At 37.6% G+C, this 22,958-nt stretch overlaps 6 protein-coding genes across 8 annotated transcripts; 5 read left to right on the top strand and 1 right to left on the bottom strand.

The window, feature by feature from the left end:
- Positions 1-67: 67 nt before the first annotated feature.
- LOC135944561 (leucine carboxyl methyltransferase 1) lies at positions 68-1,820 on the bottom strand. Its single transcript, XM_065491593.1, has 5 exons — positions 1,687-1,820; positions 1,391-1,635; positions 1,152-1,338; positions 743-1,094; positions 68-673 (listed from the first exon to the last, which is right to left on the bottom strand). Exons 2-5 carry the CDS (start codon positions 1,595-1,597, stop codon positions 454-456), a joined length of 966 nt encoding a protein of 321 aa, XP_065347665.1. The 5' UTR covers positions 1,598-1,635; positions 1,687-1,820; the 3' UTR covers positions 68-453.
- A 95-nt stretch (positions 1,821-1,915) lies between these two features.
- Positions 1,916-9,750, top strand: LOC135943989 (uncharacterized). 2 transcript variants are annotated; one of them, XR_010575260.1, is made up of 12 exons: positions 1,916-2,017; positions 4,107-4,220; positions 4,386-4,538; positions 5,009-5,078; positions 5,392-5,497; positions 5,604-5,733; positions 6,022-6,178; positions 6,391-6,593; positions 6,856-6,932; positions 7,000-7,099; positions 7,909-8,118; positions 8,187-9,750. XR_010575260.1 is itself a non-coding variant. In XM_065490661.1 (6 exons), exons 2-6 carry the CDS (start codon positions 4,119-4,121, stop codon positions 5,668-5,670), a joined length of 498 nt encoding a protein of 165 aa, XP_065346733.1. In that variant the 5' UTR covers positions 1,916-2,017; positions 4,107-4,118; the 3' UTR covers positions 5,671-5,994. The 2 variants fall into 2 exon arrangements, 1 of the variants encoding a protein (XP_065346733.1); XM_065490661.1 differs by lacking the exons at positions 6,022-6,178; positions 6,391-6,593; positions 6,856-6,932; ... (1 more) ...; positions 7,909-8,118; positions 8,187-9,750 and having other exon boundaries at positions 5,604-5,994.
- A 476-nt stretch (positions 9,751-10,226) lies between these two features.
- LOC135942604 (RCC1-like G exchanging factor-like protein) lies at positions 10,227-18,218 on the top strand. Of its 2 annotated transcripts, none has more exons than XM_065488799.1 (7): positions 10,227-10,548; positions 10,653-10,835; positions 11,585-11,687; positions 13,076-13,552; positions 17,348-17,503; positions 17,559-17,821; positions 18,057-18,218. In XM_065488799.1, the coding sequence occupies exons 1-7, from the start codon at positions 10,522-10,524 to the stop codon at positions 18,132-18,134; spliced, it is 1,287 nt and encodes a 428-aa protein (XP_065344871.1). In that variant the 5' UTR covers positions 10,227-10,521; the 3' UTR covers positions 18,135-18,218. The 2 variants fall into 2 exon arrangements, with proteins under 2 accessions (XP_065344871.1, XP_065344870.1); XM_065488798.1 differs by having other exon boundaries at positions 10,228-10,548; positions 10,666-10,835.
- Positions 14,240-17,270, top strand: LOC135942605 (baculoviral IAP repeat-containing protein 7-B-like). The gene is made up of 2 exons (XM_065488800.1): positions 14,240-15,056; positions 15,357-17,270. Exons 1-2 carry the CDS (start codon positions 15,007-15,009, stop codon positions 16,657-16,659), a joined length of 1,353 nt encoding a protein of 450 aa, XP_065344872.1. The 5' UTR covers positions 14,240-15,006; the 3' UTR covers positions 16,660-17,270.
- Positions 18,219-18,801: 583 nt separating the features above from the next.
- Positions 18,802-21,265, top strand: CaBP1 (Protein disulfide-isomerase A6 homolog CaBP1). Its single transcript, XM_065488802.1, has 7 exons — positions 18,802-18,987; positions 19,068-19,270; positions 19,336-19,575; positions 19,631-19,792; positions 19,856-20,065; positions 20,526-20,683; positions 20,745-21,265. Exons 1-7 carry the CDS (start codon positions 18,975-18,977, stop codon positions 21,061-21,063), a joined length of 1,305 nt encoding a protein of 434 aa, XP_065344874.1. The 5' UTR covers positions 18,802-18,974; the 3' UTR covers positions 21,064-21,265.
- A 520-nt stretch (positions 21,266-21,785) lies between these two features.
- Positions 21,786-22,539, top strand: Rpb12 (DNA-directed RNA polymerases I, II, and III subunit Rpb12). Its single transcript, XM_065489520.1, has 3 exons — positions 21,786-21,972; positions 22,084-22,176; positions 22,386-22,539. The coding sequence occupies exons 1-3, from the start codon at positions 21,903-21,905 to the stop codon at positions 22,406-22,408; spliced, it is 186 nt and encodes a 61-aa protein (XP_065345592.1). The 5' UTR covers positions 21,786-21,902; the 3' UTR covers positions 22,409-22,539.
- The last annotated feature ends 419 nt before the right edge of the window (positions 22,540-22,958 follow it).

The following is a 22,958-nucleotide window of genomic DNA, read 5'->3' as shown; positions in this document are numbered from 1 at the left end:
TTACAAAAAAATCTGCAAATGGCAGCATGCCTATGTATTTAGTTGCGATTTAATATTAAAGCACTCATTATTGAGTTTTCTTTGGTTTTATTAGCAGTGACAAAAATTAAAAATAACTTTTAGTCAAATGCAAGCATTCACTTCAGCTAGGGCGGCCACATCAAATCCGTTGATAGTTTGCATACAGACCCAATTCTACAATTTGTACGTTTCAATACCTTTTTAGACTTTATTGCTCAATTATCTCGCACTTGCAACCGATATTTTCCCAAACTACAGCAAACTTAATTCACTGGAACTGCTGTGTGGAACAAATCAGTGGAAATATCACAACATAATTAAAACGCAGACTTTTGAGAAATGGGCGATATGAGGGAGAAAAATTAAAATAACTGAAAACATTCCCATGAACAAGGATTAGACTTGATTACTTGGTCGGTCAGACTTGAATAATTAAGTTTGAGAGTCAAACTGGAGTTCTGACAGAGAAAGACGCGGCCCTTGTTCTTTCCAGCCCACAGATATGCAATAGTGGTGAAATAGCTGCTGCAGCAGCTCATTCTCATCAAGGAACTCAATCTTTTCTATACGGTTTCTGTCCTCGCGGGGAAGAGCGTTCCACACTTCTTCCATTGTCCACGTTTTTGAACCATCCCAGCCGGTGTCCAGAAACCTGTTGAATAATTAAAATGTTTAGTTTGACGCACTACGTAACCACATTCATTTAACGAATTCTACTGACCTCCGTTGCTGTGACGCTAAATCTCTGCAAGCATCCACCCCAGCCAAGGAACACCCTCTGGCTCGCAGATTGGACAGCATAATCTGTCCAAAACGGTCTTCCATGTTGACTTGTTCGTAGTTGATGAAATACGCAGTGGGAAGTTTCGAGGAGAGGAAAGAGAGAAGAGATCGGATGTGCTCAGGCTCAACGTATACAAGGACGCATTCAGCGAGCAGCAGGGTTGGTGCATTCCAGTCAATCTCGCTGTCCGCCAATTTCTTTTGGACCTCTGACAGCTGCCTCAAGTCAACACCGACCAGGTGATAATTTGCTGCGTGTAAATCAGTTGGGCTAAACTTGACCTCTCCATCTGTGAATCAATTACTGTTGTTATGTCAAGCAAGTTATGCAATAATAAAACACTGACCCTCCGAGTGTATCTGTTCAAGCAGGGTTTTGTTTCTCTTGATGGCATAACATTTCTTTGCAGTCACAGTAGGGAAGTCTAATTCGATGAAGTTTTTCACAATATGGCCATTACTTTTCAGTCTCCAGTAGAGAGTGTCAAATCCTGCCCCGAAATTCAATATTTGACACTGCTCTGCTCCTGCTTTCTGTTTTGTTTGGTGTTAATCGAATTTCTTTTATTTGTGGTGAACTTCTTACCAGTAAAAATTTCTCAATCAGCAGACTAACAGCAGTACAACGAGCGTAGTAGCCCCTATTAATTTCGGGAGCTTTCCTCTCGCCTGCTTTGATGAAAAAATTTATGAACTTGTCCTGCCAGTAGCCCAAATTGACGGCACATCTCTTGCACTCGCTGGCATCATCGTTCGTTGCCCGAACTGCTTCATCGCCCGCCAAGCAATACATTTCAGATATTTGTCTGCTTCTCAGGCAATGATAACCATCTGAAATTATAAATTGACTGAATATGTTAAAAGAACTGAATCGAGTTTTACCATTGAAAGCTCTGATGTTCAAGACACAAGACCGAAGAAAACATAAAAGGGGCGTGCGAGGGGGGTGCGGTCGTTCCAAGAGAAACGACTGGAAGCAACGAGCGACTGACGCGAGCGCCACGAGCGGCCATTCGTTTCTGGCGTGCTCAGAGCGTGCTTGTGCCTTCCTGCCTTGCTTTGCGCCTGCGCCGCCGTCGCCGCCTGCCTCTGTTAGCTCTCAGACAAGACGCGCCGCTTGCAATGCTTGCATTGCGTTAAAAATATACGATTTTACAAGAATTAAACTCCAGTTTTGACTGGATATAGGTCTCATCGGTCGACCATTGCTTAGGTAAGTTGTTTAAGTACACAAATTGGCTGCATTTCCGCGATAACCGCTCATAGACTAGTCGATTTTCATGCTTCAAAACCGAGGACTATTAGTATGACCACGTTGTGCGCACATTGATTGAGCTCCCTTCATTTTTAAGATTACCATAATATTTCGAATATTTCGGCATGATCGCAGCTTGTCTGTCACAATTTCCTGGGAAAATTCTAGTTGCTTGGATTGTTGACAGCAAATGGTGGAAATAATCGCAATAATCTTCTGTGAACGTGAACTGCCGCCCTCATGCTGTGCGCAATAAATTATATGTTGATGTAGGCCAAGGTCATAGACATATTGGTTCAGTCCGATGCGTACAGGTGGCAGGTGGTTCTAGAATTTCGGTGGGGGCTCCCGTTTGGTTGTATATTGACAAATAATTAAGATTTTCAATTATTATTGATTTTAATAATTTAATCTCGCTACTTGCTGGTTTGCACCTTTCCAGCATGCGTGATTTGGCTTCACGGGACGAATGTCTAGCGTTTCAATGCAGTCCTCGGTGCGGAGGCGAGTGGCCCTTGAGTGGGCTGGGTCCCTGTGCGGCCTGGTGCGCCCATGTTATCCGGTCGCGGTGTTATTGGGACCCGGGTTTCAGCATTCGTGCTAGTGCAATGCGCGCCCTTCCCGGTCCTCTGGTCCTCGGACAGGGATAAAAAAAGCAAAAAAAAAATATAAATCCACCTTGTTTTTTCCTCCTTGCTGTTTCGAAAAAAAAATTAACTAACTTAATTTGTCAGCTAGAAAAATAATTAAATCTTTATTTTAGAGTGTATTTCAAGAACAAGACCGAAAAAAATACCGGAATTCCGGTATTGTTCTTGTTTTGCCGGATTTTTTTCTAAATTCAATACCAGAACAATACCAAACAATACTGGAAAATGCAATACAAGAATATTGTTTTTTCCTGAATTCTTTATGGTGGTAGAGAAATTTTCATAGAAAAATTCTTCTAATTTTTAAAAATCCCTATTTTTGGTCGTGTAAATTTTTTATTTTCAATAAAAATTGCAGAAACATCCGCAAAAAAGTTTATGCAATGCAGTTGGTTTTTTTCCGAAAAAAATGCGTGTTTTTGCGAACCCTGCACTGGTTACACCAAGAGACCGAAAATTTTATGTCTCATCGCAATATTCCAAATTTTCTGACTATTTTGGCACGAAATATGTATATGACTCTTTCGGGGTAAAATTCGGAAAAATGCGGACAAAAACCAAACTAGGTGTTTTCCAGCTGGCGAACTCGGATTGCTTTCTTTCCTCCTCGAGTTGACAAAGTAAGAATCTTTAGGCTTTTAATGCTGCATTTTGCCATTGCTGCCGATAAAACTGTCCCTCGTCCCGCTGAAGATTGTCCCTGTCCCGTCCCACCCCTGTCTTGAAATAAAAAATTCTACCCGCGTCCCTCAGGGACGGGACGGGAATCCTGTAATTCCTGTCCCTGGTCCCCTCTCTAGTTTCAATTTTAAAATATATTTAATCTAGCAAAAATGACAATTTTATTAAAATGCCAAATCAAGATTTGGTAATATAAAACTTAATAAAGATGTCTTCCAGAAAAAATCCCAAAAACAAGAATTTTTTCACAAAAAAATAATACCGAAACAAGATTTTTTTTGTCAGAAAAGCAATACCAAAACATGAAGGATTGAAAAACAATACAAGACAAGAAATTTTTAAATATTCCTTTTAGAAACAATACCAGAACAATACCAGTTTCGTCAAGAAAAGTTCCAGACAATACGAAAATTTGGTCTTGAAATACACTCTACTTTATTTACTTCCATGGAAATGAATTTAATATCCCCAATTAATAAACTTGGTGTTATAGAGGCCATGTTTGCACCTCAGTTTTCAATAATTTTCTAAATCTTTGTTCATAACCTCGTCTTGAAAAATTGTCCGATAGAAATTTTTGGAGAAATTGAGGCAATTTAAAATAAAAAACATACTTAGTAGAGGAAATTCAAACCACTCCGACCGCACATTTTTAAAATTTTCTCAGAGGAAAAGAAACAATTTTTTACTTTGTGAAATGGTGTTTTTTTTTGCAGACTGATTCAGCAATGGTTGCATACGCCAACCGAGACCCACGGCTGAGGGGAGCAGCAGAGCGAGCAGAGTGCTCCTCAAGCAGCTCTCCTTCTCCGCTAACCGCGGTCGACGCTGTAAGTTTATGTTTTCATTATTATAGATGATTATATTCCCAGTGGGGAAAATCCCACATCCAGACTCGACAGTTTTAATTCTTTGCAGCAGCCGTACAGAAATATAAAAACCCTTTTTCGCCAGTTGTTTCCGAAGTGCATAAAGTTCTCTTTTTGCATATACAGGGTGGTATGGAGCTGGCGGTGGCCGTCGCGGAACACCCTCTGATGAGTAGAGGGTTCAATGCCATGATGAGCGAGCTCCACCCTCGAGGCCTCGCACGGCGCCTCGCCGCCATCTCCCCCTCCACTGGCACCTCGAGCCTCGACTTGGGAAGGGTAAGAAGTCGTAAAATTAAAGTGGAATGGTGCGGGGCGACATTATTTGAAAATAAACGGTTATTTGTTCTCTATTTTTCATTAATCAAAAAGGGACCTAATTGTACTACAGTAAAAATTCAAATTTTCAAATTGGCTTCAACCGTTGTATGAATACAAATAAAGATATTAAATTAAACTAAATCCTAACGGATGAGTATGAATAACTCATACGTTAGGATTTAGTTTAATGCAGTTTCATGCATTGGCAAAAAGCATTTTCCATAATCCTGTTTTAACGGTTTTAACAAACTGAAGCAGTTCAAGATTATTTAATTGAAATTATTATAGATGTATTAATCAATGTTTTGATTTTTTATTCATAATTCGAAATCGCTGAAATTCATTTATGTTTTTTCTATTACAAAAATTAAGTCCAAGAGTTTCATTAAATTTAAATTTGAACAAAATATTTTCCTTCTGTCTTTCAGCCGAGTTCCCTGGCCAGAATTGAGTCGGTTCGGGATGCTGCCGTTTGTCACGCACCTGGCTCCTCAGGAGGTAAGCTTCAGAAGGTTCTACAGACTGTCAACTCAGGCGCTTTTTTGGAGGCCTCCAAGCCATCCAGCTCTTTTTTTTGTATCTTCTGCCTGATCTTGCCTATCCTCTGCGGGATTTTTAAACCAGGTTTTAGCCGGTTTCAACTTTCGGACCGATACCATCCTGACTTTTTTTGAAATATTTAGAACAGCCTAATTTCATTAGAGCCAAGTTTGCTTTTAAAAATTGCTTGTTTAATTCTATTTTGGCAATTACAAGACCTAACGCATGATCGAATATATATTAACAGCAAAGCTGCTCTGTCTGATTGCAGCTGACGAAGGTCGTGCAGTTTCGACAGGAGAGTCAAGGAAGCGGGCTCTTTCGCTTAGTGATGATTTGGCGATTCCGTTGCCGTCAAAGCAGTTCAAGGAGGACAGGTATATTGAAAGTTTGGCAGTAATTGCTACTCAAAACTTTTCTCCCCTCTTTAAAATATTAAATTTTGTAGAGACAGATATATGGAAAATAAATATTTGCTTACAGACTGCATCGCCGACAACAAGGCTCAGCAGTTCGTAGGCTCTCTGCGGTGAGAAAGCAGCTGTCCTAACAGACTATTGCTGCTGCTGCAAGTGTCGTGTTCTTTTATAAAGGGTTGTGCAATATATGAAAAGTAGGTTATCTTTGTAAATATGTCAATCTTTAAATATACACTGGACAATTAAAGTCAGAAAAATCATTATGTTTGGTCAGTCAAGAAAAAAATTATTTAGTGATTAAGGATCAATGTAAATACCAATTCTGCACTGATAGTCCTTAAAACTAGCATTAAATTAGGTTAAATATATTTAAATATAATATATTGTTTAGAAGTTGTCGAGATGAATAAAAAATTTTAACTCGAAGGCAGAAAGGAAACCTTCTATGCACCTTTTATTGATCACCATGGTTGTTATGACAGAGCCTCCAGCTGGCTGGAGGCTGATTTCGAAGGGATTTCTGGGGCGTGTGCCCAGCTGCTCATTTGCTGGTGGCGACTACCCTCGGCAGAGCTACTTCCTCAACCAGCATAACAATCGCGCTTAATCAGGAAGTCCAGCCTACTACGCTTGCTGCAGGTATAACTTTTTAACAAATTAATGCAGAAATCTTGATACGGAAAAAGTTATAATAGTAATTCCTTCTTCTTTTATGTGTAAAATCGGCAGAAATATTGCTGTTTGTCGCGTTTTCTGCGCGATATAATTCAGAATTACACCTGGAAAGTTATTCCTGCCTTTAAAGCCATAAAAATTAGATCCTCACACTGATAATGGTTCCATTTTTTCAGAAATGCGTTGCGTTTATCGACTTGGTCTCACACCAGTTGGTAAATTTGGTGCTTTGGAGCATTCTTGCTGCAAAGTCAGTGAAAGTGCTGAGCTGGGACTACTCACCGGCTTCATTATGAGACGATGATCGAACCAGTCGGCTGCGTCCTTTGCCAGTGGCCAACCAGCCTAAACTTGAGGACCTCTCAACAGAGAACCTCTGGTATAATTTCTTTTACCATTTTGGGTTTAAAAAGTGACAACTTAAGTCTTAAAAGACTCATTTGCGTTTTAAGTATCAATTTTTACACATAAATAGATAAAACGTGCACATTTGCACTTATTTGTATCTAAAGAATGGAATTAAATTTTAATTCGCACAATCTTTAATAATTGCCTACAAATAAGTGAAAATGTAAATTTACTGGGTGGTAGAAAAATTATACGTAGCCAAATTCAATCATGTTTTTATTCTCTCTGTGCAGGGTTGGTGCATTAGAATTCCAGTCATGTGTCCAGTCTTCAAGGGACAGAACAGAGGATCGAAAAATCTCCAGGCCAGGTAAAAAGAACGAAGCCTGTTGAACTTATACAAAACTAACTATATTTTTTCTTGCACTCCCATGGAGGCGAGGAGGGAGAAAACTGCCAAATTTGCCACTCCTCTGTCAGGGCTAGTAAAAGAAGAGCAGCCTGATGGACATTCCTTTCCCCTGCTTGCTAGAAAAGGTAGGTAAAAGGTCTTTGTGTTTGTGTCGAGATGGAAGCAAATAATCTAGTCATTTTTTTCGAACTTGCCACTTTGTAGCAAAATTTCAACGGAATTTTTCTGCAACGGTAAAATGGTTCGATCTCAACTGTTTTCTGTTTTTCATCCTGGGTCTCAAAATGAAGGTGATGTTTTGAAGAGCTGGCCTTTTTTGTTGCAAGGGTAAAATAAAATCGATAAAATAAATTTTTACAATTTTCTGATGTGAGGGTTTGGCTCATTTAAAGATTAAATTGAAGCATTATGGCTATGTGCGTGTCTTCTCTAAAAATTGGCCAATGAAGGCAGCAGCCTCTCGTTTTCTTTGGCTCTTGCTGACTGTGCTGTGCTACCGCTGCGGCATCTTATTGCTTATTGTGAGATTTAATTTATCGTCATTTCCCTTTTTTTCCATTAAATTTTTAATAAAATATGAATTTTCAAACAAATTAAAATATTTTGATACAAATTTTTGGAGAATTTAATTTCTTTTTGCAATTACAAAAATTAATCATTATTTGCACTGAAAATATCGGATATTTCATCATTTCCGAATCTCTGCAACCCACCGATGATCGGAAGAACCAATTTATCCTCCGATTTTATTAATTCCTAGAGGCTAACATCAATTTAGCGCCAAGAGTAACCCAGTATGATTCGGTTCATGTGAAGACCAACAGAAACAGATAACGCAAACGCAGTTTATAACACCGCACAAGTTCCTGCATTGCCCGCTCCGCTCACTTGGCACTCTTCATTCTTACGTGCGTGCCTTGCTTGCCTGTTGCAGTGGAATCAAGGAGGGAAAGAGAAAAAATAAACAGAGAGGAGACTGACAGCCTGCTGACAGCTGCAGGGATATAGGGGGTGTAGCATCATCTGGGCCGCACTCGAAACGAAGAGGAAAGAAAGTCTAACTTTTTGTGTTATCAAACTATTACTGTACAAGTTGTCGCTATTTTTTCGGACTGGAATTACTTCTTTGACTTGAATTACATACGTAAGTAACTTGATTGAGTAGTTTTTTTTGCTGATATTTTGCATAAATTGTCCCTGTGTTTGTTTTAGAGCGAACTGTGACCCGGCCTTTCAGAATTTCTGTTACACACAGGAAGATTAGCAGAGAGAGCTGCAGGACTTACATACTCAAAGTTTTCCCAAATACATATAGGATCCTTTCGGTGAAGATGGTTGGTGCGGAAGGACCCCACCGAGTAAAGTTGAACATGAATTTCGCAATTCATAGATATTTTACACTCCCGCGCAATGCTAGCATTGATTGGAAAAAACTTGCGGAAGCAGGTTTTTACTACAATGGATCTAACAAGTTTTCTGATCGCAAGCTGCACTGCGCATTCTGTCAAGTGGTAATTGAATTGAGAGATCTTAATTCTAACGATGATATTGACAGAATTAGTGAAGAAATGCACGCAAATTGCAAGGATTCGCCTGAGTTTTGTCAAAGTAATTTACAAATTGGTCAGCCAAATTACAATTATGAATCTCATCGCTATTACTCAGTGCTTCAAAAGAATGACTGGAATTTCGTTGGTCCGCTCAGTATTGCAAGAAGCGGATTTGTGTATTCTGGAGAGTCTGACAAGGTTGAGTGCCATTATTGTAAGTTGAAAGTCAGTGATTGGGAAGAGGGAGATGAGGCGAATACACAGCACATTAGGTGGAATTCCAATTGTCCTTTTTTGAGTGGTAATGTAGTTAACATCAAAATTGGAGATGAGGCTATCAGAACCTATCACGATGGAACTGGCAATAATGCTTCCTCTACTCGGCCATTTACTGTGAGTGTTAACTTGCAATCCAGTGGGTATGATGACACAACTATCAGCACAGAGTTTGTAACTTTTCAAAGTCGACTCGACTCTTTTGCCAACTGGCCGTACCAATCCCCAACTCCAAATGCACTCGCCGAGGCTGGATTTGTCCATTGCACAGATGGTGGAATTGGTGGAAGAACCATTTGCTTTCATTGTGGATTCGAAATATCCTATGATTCCTGGAAACCTGAAGATGAGCCTCTTATTGTGCATGGAGAATTCCGTCGCAATTGCTCATTTGTAGACACAATTCTTACCGCAAGAGAGGCCTCCCATAATGCCTAAAGTAAACATTAGTTTGCCCACTCTTTTACTGTTAGCAAAGTAAAACTGCTTGACGAGAATTTTGAATTTCTCAATATTTTGTTACTTAAATTAAGCCTCTACTTGTATTTTATATTCTTTAAATATCTATGTACAAATAAAAATTATGGGTATTTCTAAATTATTTTAGATAGTTGAATCTGATTGTGATATATTTCGTCGTTGCAATTGTTTGTCTGTTACAATCAACTTGCGAAATGTTTTGTTGATAAATTTTAAACAAATTTGAAATAAAATTGTGATTTTTTATCTACTAATTAAATAAGTTTTACTGTCGTGTTCACAAAAACACCAAAACCATTTTCTTGCTCTCGACCCAAAAAAATATTTTACTTGTTCAGTATTTTGTCATTATTACACCAGAGTTTCTTGTGAACATGCTTCATCGTCATCGATCAATCAATATTTGCATTCAAAAATTATAGTTCAGATTCTTAATCAGATAAAATTATATTCCATTAAATTTAAAAGTCGGTTGTCTTGTGTTTTATATTAATTTCCAGAATGACATTGAAACTTAATCCTTGTTGCTCAAAATTTTAATATCCTAAATTATATTATGTCTGTTAAACTTTATTTCCGCGTGTAATTTATATAGCTAGTAATATTTCAGTTTATATTATGTAGCTGTAATACATATTTCAATCAAAACCTTCATTAATTTTATTATCTCTTTTCCAATTTTTATAAATCTTGACAAAACAAAGCAGTTGGAAATATTTCCAATAAATGGATATAAAATAAAAAATAATTATATTATTGTATATAATTGTTAGTAAACATAAAAAACTTGCTGCAATTTCAAATTAATTCCATCAATTAATTGATTCAGCAAAAGTTTTTCGCTCGCAAGATTCAAAATTATTTTTCTCATTTTTCATTTCCCGCGTATGCGAGTGACCTCTATTGTCAAAGGGTAGTATGACGGATGTAAACAAACATCCTCGTGTTTCTTGTTGTGTGCGTGAAAACTGCTCTCAACTCGAACGATAGTAGAGCCGAAGCAGAGCGATAGGTTCTATCCGAAAATTAAACTCAAAAGGCTCGAACTGTAAATTGCTGTGTGTAAATATTACGGCACTATTTTGCTATTTGCGAGTATTTTTGTTATTTGAAATTAGGGAAATTAGCAACGATGATTCCCACAAGCATACTCCGGGTCAGCAATAATTGTCTCCTTCAAGTGAACAATTGTGCCAAAAGGCATTATGGGAGAATAATGAAGAGATTTCCTCTCTACCCAGATGACACGCCAATTGAAAAAATTCCCGGTATGAAAATTAATTTTTGAATGTAAAAAATTAAATTTGTCTTGTCTCTTTCATCTGCATCTACGTAACATACATACATACTACATAAATGAGAATATAAGAAGTGTTTCATTACAGAGTATGCTTTTTCCAAGCCGGACAAGGATCGACGCCACTTGTTTTCTTGGGGATTGTGTGAGCATGGCGCAGTCGGCATCTTGAGACAGTGCACCAAGAGGTCAAAGAAAGATACAGCACCCAGATACCTGCAAAGGCCATGCAGAGTACGATTCGGCGATTTTAACAGGGTATGATGTACATATAACTTTTGTTTAAGAATGAATGAAACACTTTCTTTCATGAGCAGATACGTATTAATTTAAATTATTACGCCTCTCACCGCGACTTATGCGCAGATTTCTCTTTTTATATTTTAAGTGGTATTATCATGTAAGAACTATGGCGAAATGTGTAACCCGGAGGTAGAAAAATATTGTTTTACACGAGTCTGATGTGTGTATGTATGCAAAGGTGTTTGAAAATGGAAAACAGCTGTCTGAAAAATCTTTTTAATTCAATTGCTGGATTTGTGTTCGACTCAATTTCCTTATGCATTACCTGATTTTCACATTGCACACATTAAATATGGGAAATTTCATCTCCTTTGCAAGAGCTCCCCTATTTTTTAAAATAGAGATTTCCAAGCTAAATTAAAACCATCTCGAATTTCGATGAATCATAAAATCTTCAATCTTGTGCGCGGCTTTACGAACTTAAAACTCATTGAATATTAAGCCATGTGGTTTTAGACCTTAATTATTTATTGCTACTAGGGCTGCCACTCTCCGGGTTTCGACCGGAGATCTCCGGGTTTGGGACTGAAAAATTTAACACGGGAGTGTAGGGATCTCCAGGTTTTCGAGTCCAAAATCTCCAGGTTTTAGCTTTGGAAGTCTGGCACCCCTAACTGCAACCCTCATAGCTGCAAAATTTTCCAAAAGCAAAGTATTGATATGTTTTAATTAAATATTGACGTGTCTTAAAAATGTTTTGACAGGTGATTGATGTTGCTTGTGGCTTTGGTTTCACATTGTATGCTGTCAGCACAAAAAGTAGCTTAAAGGTGTTTGGGACTGGAATTAACACAGATTCTCAGATAGGTAAGTTTATCCGATATACATTTTAACTTGGATTTCTATTGGAAATGGTATGACATTGATAAACTTACGCTAATACCCATACCAAAACATCAAGATTGATTTCCTACAAAACAAATTTCAATTTAAAGATAAACATTTATGAATTATTTTATTCAACTTGTAAAAGACAGTGGAATCAGAAAAATTGTTGAAATATAAATTGTTCTTGTGAAGTGCCTCTTCTGTTAATTTTTATTTGGTATCAATCAATCCATTTTGAATTAATATTATTCCTGTATTAAATTGCTCAAATTATCCTGCTATTCGCTTGCTCACAAGTGATATTAAGACTCATAGGCAAAAACTGATTGGGATCGTGCTAAGCTCCGCCCTATTTATAGGCGCCACAAACAAATAACTTGGAGCTAATCAATGTCACAAAAAACTGATGCAAAACAGTTCATGATTGTCATTCATACAATTCTTTATTTAATCTATACTTAAAAAGGAATGAGGTAGACCAGACCGATTAGTAAACTCACAGCAGTCGCTGAGAATATGACGTATTAAGGAAATAATTAGAATTGGGAATTCAGCAGAATATTGTATGAGTCATGCGCATATGTTCCGTGTAAGCTTAATATTTTCCTAGTTGCTCTGAGAGTTAGAAAAAAATAGTCGTTCTTACATCCGAATGTGAGTTCATTTTTCTGTATAAACACATTCTTATTTGTATTTTGAATTATTGTAGTTACGCAAATAAAATCAAAATATATTTAAGTGGGCGTATAAAGTAAAGTTTCGCCACTTTTTTCAAACCAAGAACTAGACTTGGACTTTTTCGTTTTGGTATTTAGATATTGTTATCGTGATAGCTCGCTTATCCCAATCAATTCTGATATGTGTGAAATTTTGATTTCCTGCCATAGTTATCGTGTCGAAAATAGACTTTTAACTTATTGTAAAATGCCATTCTAGCGCTGCTTGAAAAAGCATTGCCAACAATAAGAAATACAAATGCACGTCTATAAGGCCTTACTCTCGCGTTGTCTGGAAAAAATACTAATTGTAATCTACAACCAAAACAAAATTAATGTGCAACCACAATTTTTGCGTTTTAAGTGAGGTGAAATTTCTCAAAAGATTCAGTCAAATTGATTTTTAAGAAATCAACTTTTTGAACTTTAAAAAAGGCTTGGATCATATTTTTATCTCACGCTAAAACACAATTGAAAATTGATAATAACACAATTCCACCTCGAAAAATACTCTTTTATGCCTCTAAAAATACTAAAAGCTGCAGGTGACTGTACTCTACTGTCTTTCAACCACAGACCTAGATTTTTTAGTCTGTTCACAAATGATTCTTTCAATGGCAGCTATTGGAAAGATGTCTATTGTATTTGCAGGGTATCAGAGCCAGCGAAAGGACGCGCCAATGGAACTGCTGCTTGCCCCTGTGCCAATACGCCTTCCAATAGATCCGCATGAAAACGTGGCAGCTTTGGCTGCTGGAAGAGCTCACTCGCTCATCCTGGTGGAACGTGAGAAGGGAAAAGGAGGCCGTGTTCTGACCCTGGGCAACAACTCGTATGGTCAGTGTGCACGGCCCATTGAAGAGGGAGAAGAGTTCAACGGTAGCAAGATGGTGCATTGTGTTGAGGGGTTAGAGGCCGAGGCTATAAAAAGTGTTGCCTGCGGTCAAGATCACAGCCTCTTCATAAACAACAGGGGCCATCTGTTTTCCTGTGGTTGGGGAGACGACGGACAGACTGGATTGGGTGTCCCTGGCAAAAAGGGTTCACCCTCCAGAGTTCGAGGAGCCCTGGAAAACGTCAACATCGTGAAGGCAACAAGCTCTGGAGACTGTAATCTAGCCATCAGTGGTGAGTGATCTCCTATTTCTATATTTTCTAGGTTGCTAATCATGCAGTTTGGGATCAGGGTTATTACTGTTACTGTACTGAATTGGTCAATATCGCTTAAAAAGAAATATGACTGGAATCATAAAATGTTGTATTATTGCGATGATCAATTTGAAGCACAAATGGATTGTCCTCTTCTCAGCGATTGCCTTCGATTGAGAGGTGATATAGCATCAACTGTAGTCGTTTCTAACAACGTAGAGTCCGCACAGGGAAGTGTAGATGAAAAATTGGGGTCTATGACGTACGACCCTGTCGCCCTCCTCTCTTAGACTTGACAAATTGAGTCATATTCCCAATATTTTCAATTTTTTTTGCATGCTTAACAAATTTTACCATTACAGCTACTATAGTTGATCAAAAGCTTCGCCAATTTCTCAGTAGTGATTTTAAATTTTTTGAATTGTAGAGCCACAGGCAGGCACTACAGAATTATGGATCGTCCGCATTTTTTTAAAAACGAATAAATTTGATATATCACAAACCAAATAGTTTAGACTAGCAAAGCAAAGTGGGTGTCGACTTTTTGGGTATTACTTGTGGTGGACCTTCGCCCAAATTGAAGTTTTAAAAGATTACGTTATTTTTCTGCTTTAGAGTGACTTGAATTATATTAGTTTACTTGTTAGAGTTGTCATGAAAATTTGAAAACAAATAATGGTATAGCAAGTTTCAAGAATTTTCTCAAACTAGTAAGTTTATGATTTAATAAATCAAGTATTAATAATTGCATAGTTGATATTGGGAAATGTGATGTTATAGATAAATAAAAATAAAAAACAAACTATGGAGGGGGAGAATCTAGATTAACTTATGAACTGGCCAACTCAAACTACCTCGTTGAAGACCTAGCAATATGTTTTTGATATTTTTCATTACCAGATGAATCTCCGAACTAAGTCAAATTCATTGAAAATCAGCTAGAGTTTGCATTCTATGACACGCCGGGAAAGACCAGAAATAAAAATCAAATTTATATATAATGACAATAGGCACGCGTTTACGAGATATTTATTTTGCTTGTCGCGGGTTCCACTATCTGATTTGCTACAACAGTGATTTTCATGTGAGTGTGTAGAAGAATTAATTTCAATTATCTCCTAGTCTGTGTTAAAAATAAACTAGTTTATCGCAAGCTTCTAAGACTCTATAACGCCTAAAAGGTTATCCACGCATTTTTATTATCTAATCTGTTGTAAACAAATTGTGTTTATAATAAGCTCGAATTTTATGGGGTAGGAGAAGAGAAACTATAGACATAGACATAATATATGCCTTAGACCATGTCGTGAAAGTCTTAAGGTAGACTTTTTGCTTTATTTAATTACACTTCCCCGTTGAGTCAGTGAGTCAGTTGAGAGCGCACTGCAGTAGTGCCAAGAGCTGCGCGACAGTGTGTGTAGCGGCTGCGCAGAATGGGTGCCAGGCCCAAGAATCGTATGGTACCGACGAGTTATAAGGCAAAGTAAGCATCACAATTAATGTACATACCATTGCTCGTTCTTTTCAAGTTCCTTTCGTTTATCCTTAATTAATTCTAATAATATTTTAATTGTTTAAAAACTGCTTATTGAATCTATCTAAGTATACAAATGAAGGCTCAAATATTCTCATTTATATTTGGACAATTTAAAAAAAGCGGAAATTGCAGTTATTTTTATGAAGCATGAAACCGATAAACGAAGAGAGTGAAAATATAGAATCTTATTGCATCTGCAAAACTGTCTTATGCTACCCCATTAAATAATTAATTAATTCCTTGCAGGGTTCAATCGAAAAATGGAGATCAAGAAAGTGTTCTTTCCGCTGAGATATCTTTAACTCCATCTACATCTACTATAAGAGAGTGCAATGGAAACAACACCATACTTCCATTAAATTATGGATTGGCTCTACATCGACTGTTCACCTTTCCACTTGATTTTCTGAAGAAATATTGCGACCCTCGCGTACCAGCAGAACTGGGACTCTTTTATAACGAAAAGCGTGCATTGCTATGTTGCAATTTTTGCGAATTTAGCATCAGCCCTGAAAAATTCGTGGCATCACCTGAAAGTGAGAAAAAGATGATAAAAGAAATGCAAGAAAACTGGAATTGCAAAATTGATGCTCCTGATTCAAAAAATGTGCCCATGGGAAATGTCGATAGCGTGTTGAATTATAAGTTTGAAGCTCATCGCCTTTACTCGTTGCTAAAGAAAAATGACTGGTCACATGTTAAACCGGTTGATTTGGCAAGAAGCGGATTTTACTACACAGGAGATAGTGACAACGTCAGATGTGCTTTTTGCAACCTGGAAGTCCGTGGATGGGAAAAAGGAGATACGCCTGATGGAGAGCATAAGAAGTGGAACCCCAAATGCCCTTTATTGTGCGAACAGTCAATTGCCATCAACATTGCGATAGGAAGCGAACAAATTGTTGGACAACACGAAGGTATTGCCAGAACTAAAATTGGCATCAACCCTTTTGTCGTGCCTGAAGTACTGAAAAAATACGGAGGCAACATTAGTTTTGTAAAGAAAAGTAATGTTTTCCTTGTGACGCCTCAGGACTTGAATATTCACGAGTGGTCCCCACCTTTGAACTCGAACTTCGCAACACTGAATAGTCGGCTCGAGTCTTTCAAGGATTACTGGCCGAGAGGTCTCAGTCAGAAACCACTTGAGTTGGCGCGCGCTGGTTTCTTTTATACTGGAAGTGGAGACCGGACAATTTGCTTCCACTGTAATTTGGGACTTAAAGATTGGTCCCCGAACGACGATCCTTTCACTCAACATTGTGTATGGAACCCCAGCTGCCAATACATGTTGATGTGCAAAGACCCGAACTTTGTCGGAGAAGTGTTGCATCGTAACCAAAACACGCGAAACTGTAAGCCACGTTCAATAAGGGGACATGGTAACGGCGATATGGCCTGCCTAAAGTGCAGAACAGATATTGTATCCAAAGTAAATCTGCCGTGTGGTCATATGACTCATTGTAGTGAGTGCAGTGACAATCATTGCGCAGTGTGTACACAAGAAATTGTCGCACAAATCAAAGTTCCTGGCTTTTCTGCCTGTTAAATTAACTGAGACAAACCACACAAAGGTTGAAATATGTACTGCATACTATGGCAAAGTAATCTGGTTAAATACAGAAAATCACGTTTGTGCTCTCGGCACTTTGAGTGATGTATGTTCAACTCTTCTCACTATTGTAAAAATTGCAAGTTTGATCTCATCATGTATACTAAAATTTATGTATTTTGTTATTATTTAATAAATTAAAAATAAAACATAATATATCAGTATATTATATGTTTACAAATTTTTAAGCTCTCCTCCGACCTCCATCAATGCCCTATTATTATTTAAGAATTATATTTTTTGAACGTAGCACCATATCCGTTATAAAAATTGTATTTTTTATTAAGTTGCAATGTTGCAATTTTTTTCGGACAAATTTTTCGTGATCAAGGACGAATGTTTTGCTATTGCTAAAAAAACGGCTGTATATGCATCGACAAGACAGGACCGTGCGATTTGCGATAACACGCAATTTGGGCTTGACAAATAATCTCTTAAAAATGCACAAATTTTTGTGCTTCCTTGTGATGTGCATCAAAGGACACATCCACTCAAATAATTTCTTTCAATAAAATAATAATAATTCATATTTTTTGTTGAAAAATTTTTTATCATAGCTGAATTTTTGGATTCATCAAAAATTCCAGAATTAAATAAATTAAAATTGTTTCTTAAACTGTTCCAGATAATGGGGCGCTGTATGGATGGGGAAATAGCGAGTATGGCCAACTCCTGCAGGATCACGCTGCTCAAATTTATTCCCCTGTGAAAATAAATTTGCCTGGAGTTGGCCCAGTCGTGGACATTGCGGTTGGTGGATCATTCTGCGCTGTTTTAAATGGTAATTTATACGTATTTGTTTCACATGTATCAAGAAAATAATGTTTTTCTTTCAGAGAAAGGACAAATTTGGACCTGGGGTTTTGGGCTGCTTGGTTTCGGTCCAAACGTGACTCAGGTCAGTCGGCCACAAATGATTCCCGAAGCTTTGCTTGGCAAATCAAGTTTTGCGTGGAAGAAATCCAAAGTGGTGTCGATAGAGGCAGGGCTGTTCCACCTCGCTGCAGTGACAGCAGACGGCGACCTTTTTACCTGGGGCCGCAACAAAGACGGGTGTCTAGGACTTGGAAACTTAAGGGATCAGCCATTCCCACTCAGAGTAAGTTCACTTTTAATTATTTGAATTTTGCGTTCTAATTTCTCAATTGTTGCAGTATTTTATAGATAAAATCTGAATTAATCAGGTGTTTACGTCAGTCAAATCATTACTATTTTAGCTGTTGGTCGTTTCTTTCAAGATTGAATCAATGTAACAAATTTCAAATTTTTAAAAAGGAATAATCAAAATTTAAGAATTTGAATCTGTGACTAATAATTATATTTCGCTATTTTAGGTTTCAATAGGAGCAACAGTACTAAAGGTTTCGTGTGGGGTAGATCACATGGCAGCAGTTTGTTCTCCATTTTACTAATTATAAGTCAATTGTGTGTAGTATAATGATAGGCACGCGATTAATTAAAAATTATCAAAAAAAAATACCGTTTTTTATTGAGTATGACTGATATTCTACGCTTGGAAAATTTAATTCTACTATAATTTTCCGCATCGACACATTAATAAACGGAAAATATTGATTTTCTACTTCGCTTAAAAATTTAATCATCATTAAAAATACATTCATTATTCTATAATGCTTATTTTTGTAAAGCCGTTTAATTCGAACGTTAAAAGATATTCACGATGTTCAAAATAAATTAAATTATAAATAGAACTTTCCATGCCTTAGACTTTTTATGTAAGTTCCGCAAGACCTTGAATTGGTTAGACATAAATAGCTACTTGATAAGACCATAAATAATATCTTTTTTTAGTCTAACAATAAGTGAGATAATTATATGGTAAAACCACACTGCTATTCTATGGGCGTATGGGCTGACGATGAAGACTTTTTTTAACTCCACCTGGTGGCGGAAACAAAATTGTAAGGATACCATAAAAAAACTTCCCCGCGGTCTCAAGCGCACAACCAAATTATGTGAGCTCATTGGTTAGAAAGTCTGCCACAGAGAGCGTTTTCATTGGGCCTTTGGGAATGATCTGGACCAATGGGTTGCCAACACGAATATATTCACATTTTGTGGGCGACGAGATCAACAAAGTTGTATCGTTAAAGAGGCTACCACCTGCAAACTGAATTTTCACTGTATTTTAAGACAACTTTGTTACTAGCAGCTCGCACAAATCAATTTGAATTCTCTGCCTTGGTTGCGTTTTGATTAAATATACCTCATCGCAGAGATCTGGTGATAAAATGTTGCTATTTGGTGAGTAGAGTACACGCATCACATTATTTAAAGCGCCGGTCGCTACGTGTCAAATCTAACCGAATCTTTTGAATTTTCAGCATTCGTAGTGGCAGCTGCAATTTTTTCGACTTCAAATGCACTGTACCCTTCTTCCTCAGAAGTCGTTGAACTTACGCCGTCAAATTTTGACAAGTTAGTCGTTCAAAGCGATGATGTGTGGATCGTAGAGTTCTTTGCCCCCTGGTGTGGCCACTGTCAGTCCCTTGTACCTGAATATTCCAAAGCTGCCAAAGCTCTAAAGGTAAAAAATACATAGAGGGTTTAAAAAATAATGTTGCATCATGCCATGACATGTCTGATACTCAGGGAGTGGTGAAAGTGGGTGCAGTCGACGCTGATGCGCACAAATCTCTGGGCTCAAGATTTGGTGTCTCTGGTTTTCCAACCTTAAAAGTATTCGGCAGCAATAAAAACAAGCCCGAAGATTACCGCGGCGCCAGAACTGCGCAAGGCTTGGTCGACGCCGGCTTCAAAGCTCTGAGGGACGCCGTTGATGACAGACTGGGCGGAAAACGATCTGGAGGTGGTGGAAGCAGCGGTGGCTCAGTAAGCCCTTGCTCAATCATTCTAAGGCGATTTTTCAATTAAATTTGTCTCACAGGGCAGTGATAAAGACGTGATCGAGCTGACCGACAGCAATTTCGCCTCCAAAGTCCTGGAATCTGAAGATCTCTGGCTTGTTGAGTTTTTCGCTCCATGGTGTGGCCACTGCAAGAACCTGGCCCCACACTGGGCTAAGGCTGCTACCGAGCTCAAGGGAAAAGTAATGCTGAAGCTTCCTAATTAAGATTTTTGTGATGTTAGCAAGCGATTCTTGTCCTTTCAGGTCAAGGTAGGTGCCCTGGATGCCACGGCTCACACTTACATGGCCAGCAAATACGGCGTTCAAGGATATCCCACTATCAAGATTTTCAACGCAGGCAAGAAAGACAGCTCCTCAGTGGAAGATTACAACGGTGGACGCACCGCCAGCGATATCGTCAACTTTGCCTTGGACAAGCTGGCTGAAAATATCCCTCCTCCTGAGGTTAAGGAGGTAAATAAAAAAATGTTTTTTCAGTTTTGAATAGTCAAATTAAATCAAAGAATTCATTAATTTAAATTCTTGGGGTAGAGAGGAATAATTGATCTATCAAACTTACACATTCCTTACTTGTTAGACACTTTTGTAAATTCATAACTGGAGGTATGATTACAGCAGCAAAATTTTTCCTCTGGTATATGATTCTTTATTCAGCATTATTCGTGCTTTCTACGCAATCATAAATTTTAATGGTGAAAAAGGTGATACGAAATCTACAAATACAAATGAAAAATCAAATAATTAGAGTTAAATCAAGCCATTCATGGATTAGATAACTATCCAGTAGCAATATATGGTTGAATTTAAACCTTTTCTCCTTTATTGGCCTCTGACATGCTATAAAAATTGCCTAGCTTTTCTGATTTTCTCAAGTAAAAAAAAACAACGCTCTAATATTATTTGTTTCAAACAGCTTTCTTCCAATGAAGTGCTGAAGGAGGCTTGCGGAGAGCACCCGCTGTGTGTGGTTTCTGTTCTTCCACACATCCTGGACTGCCAGTCGAAGTGCAGGAATGAGTTTATAGACATGCTGAAAGACTTGGGTGATAAATACAAGAAGAAGATGTGGGGGTACGTAATTTGGAGCTTGCAAAGTATGTTCGTTGACTAATAAAACTTTTGTTTGTTTTAGATGGGTTTGGACTGAAGCTGGAAAGCAGCCGGCGCTGGAAGATGGTTTGGAGATTGGTGGATTCGGCTATCCAGCCATGGCAGTAGTCAACGCCAAAAAGATGAAGTTCTCCATTCTGCGTGGCTCCTTCAGTGCCGACGGCATCAACGAGTTCCTCCGTGACCTTAGCTACGGCAGAGGGTCAACTGCTCCTCTGAGAGGTGCAGAGCTGCCCAAAATTGAGGAATCAGAGCCGTGGGATGGAAAGGATGGTGCTCTCCCTGTTGAGGATGACATTGACCTTTCTGACGTCAGCCTTGATGACAAGGATGAGCTCTAATCACTAACTAAGACATTAAAGACTGCCAATATGAGTGAATTATTAATGGATGTGTTGTGTGCGCGCGAAAATCTCACGAGAAACAGGTTTCTGTTTGTATTTTTCCATTATTTAAAAATTACTCTAGTGATTTACTATTTTCTTTCTTGACTAAAGTGAATTTTTCTGTCCAGGTCATGGAATAAATGATTTAAAACTATAATTTGTATGTTATTGATTTTCATAAAATACCTTTGAGGGATAATACCACCTTCAAAATTAATCTGAATATTTTTATGAAATGATTGATATAATTTAATTTGCTGATAATATGAAATTTTGTAAAAAAAATTCTGTACCATTTTGTGATGTTGAATGCTGGATATAAAAATGCTAAGCATTATTTACAAATTATGTAGCTATCATTTTTTAAAGAATATAGGCTGAAGGAGACTTGAAGCGACAATAAGTTTGTTTAATCATTAAACTTGAGTCGATAAAGGGAATAACTTGGCAAAATCTTGAGGCACATAAAAATTAATGGAATTTCCCGCATCTTCACCTTGTAGTTTGTGCAAATCTCAGCGGCAATGATTCTCATACATTCAATACATAATTATGTATTATTATTATATAAATAAAATATTCATTTTTCCCCTTTCCCGCAATATTGAGTCAGCGACCAACGACTGAAAACGACGACAGCACTACCTAGTGGCTCCATCGGTAAACTTGCTTTGTTGATATGAAGTATCAGAAACGTGTTCGTGTTTACCGTGATCTCGCTGTCTAAATCGTCTAACTTCACTAGTAACCAAATTTTAGTTTTCCGGTCAATTTGATCTTTACCAGTGGTAAAAATGGACCAGACCTCAACCTCATCGAAAGAACAAGTTCAGCCCAAGCAGCCCACGGTGTACATTTGCGGCGGTGAGTTTGGAATCGCTTTAATTCAACGACCATAAAGTTTGATTCAATAAGATAGGACTTCATCGTATTTAATTGTTTTTTTACATTAGATATCTGGTTTTGTTTAAGCAGAATGCCACCACGAAAACGAGATGAGGCAAAAAGACGCCATCCGATGCAGAGAATGTGGTTACAGAATCATGTACAAGAGGAGGACAAAGCGATGTAAGTATTTTTGCGCTGCCGGTATCTATGTAACACAAAAGGAAATAATATTTTTCAATTTAAGATTTATTTACGAATCATACATTTTATTATCAATTCATAAAGATAGTTTTTGACGCATTTCTGCAGTAGTTTTAAAATCTAATCGCGAATTTTAGAGTCAGGAAACTAAAATTTGTATATGAGTGCTCTAGATATTTTCATTTCAGTGGTTGTCTTTGATGCGCGTTAAGGAAGAGGAAACGGACCACTATATCTTCAAGGATGATGAATGGATATTTGAAAAAACTTCAACTCTAGCATAATATAAGTTATTTCGATATGTGTGTGGATAGTACTGATTAAAATAATTTGCAATATTCATTCTCCAGTTTTAATTTATGATACACTGCTCTTCAACGTTCACCTTCTCAATCAAACTAATTTCTTACTCTGTATTCAAGGTATTTTATTGTATTTTTGAAAGATAGACCCAATTTTGTTTTGGAAATGGTGGTTATATAATTGCTAACTAGCAAAAAATTGAAATCGGAAATTTTCGCATGCAAATTTATTGGATAGTTAAAATAAATCAGCTCCATTGGATTGCAGGAAAGAAAAAAATGGGAAAATCATGTTGCGTGCAAAGCGAACCAATCTAAAACATTTAATTTCTAAGTTGCCTAAAAGAGATAAGAATGCAGATCTACATAATTATGAATTTTAATATAGCCCTAATTCAACGAGGATTAATCAATTCATTATTTATTAAATGCAATTGCAAGTTATTCTCCATTCGCAAT

The sequence above is a fragment of the Cloeon dipterum genome, chromosome 4 (assembly GCF_949628265.1).
Source record: "Cloeon dipterum chromosome 4, ieCloDipt1.1, whole genome shotgun sequence".
NCBI lineage: Eukaryota > Metazoa > Arthropoda > Insecta > Ephemeroptera > Baetidae > Cloeon > Cloeon dipterum.
Note: the sequence above shows the minus strand (reverse complement) of the source record. Positions and strands in the feature narration are given on the sequence as shown.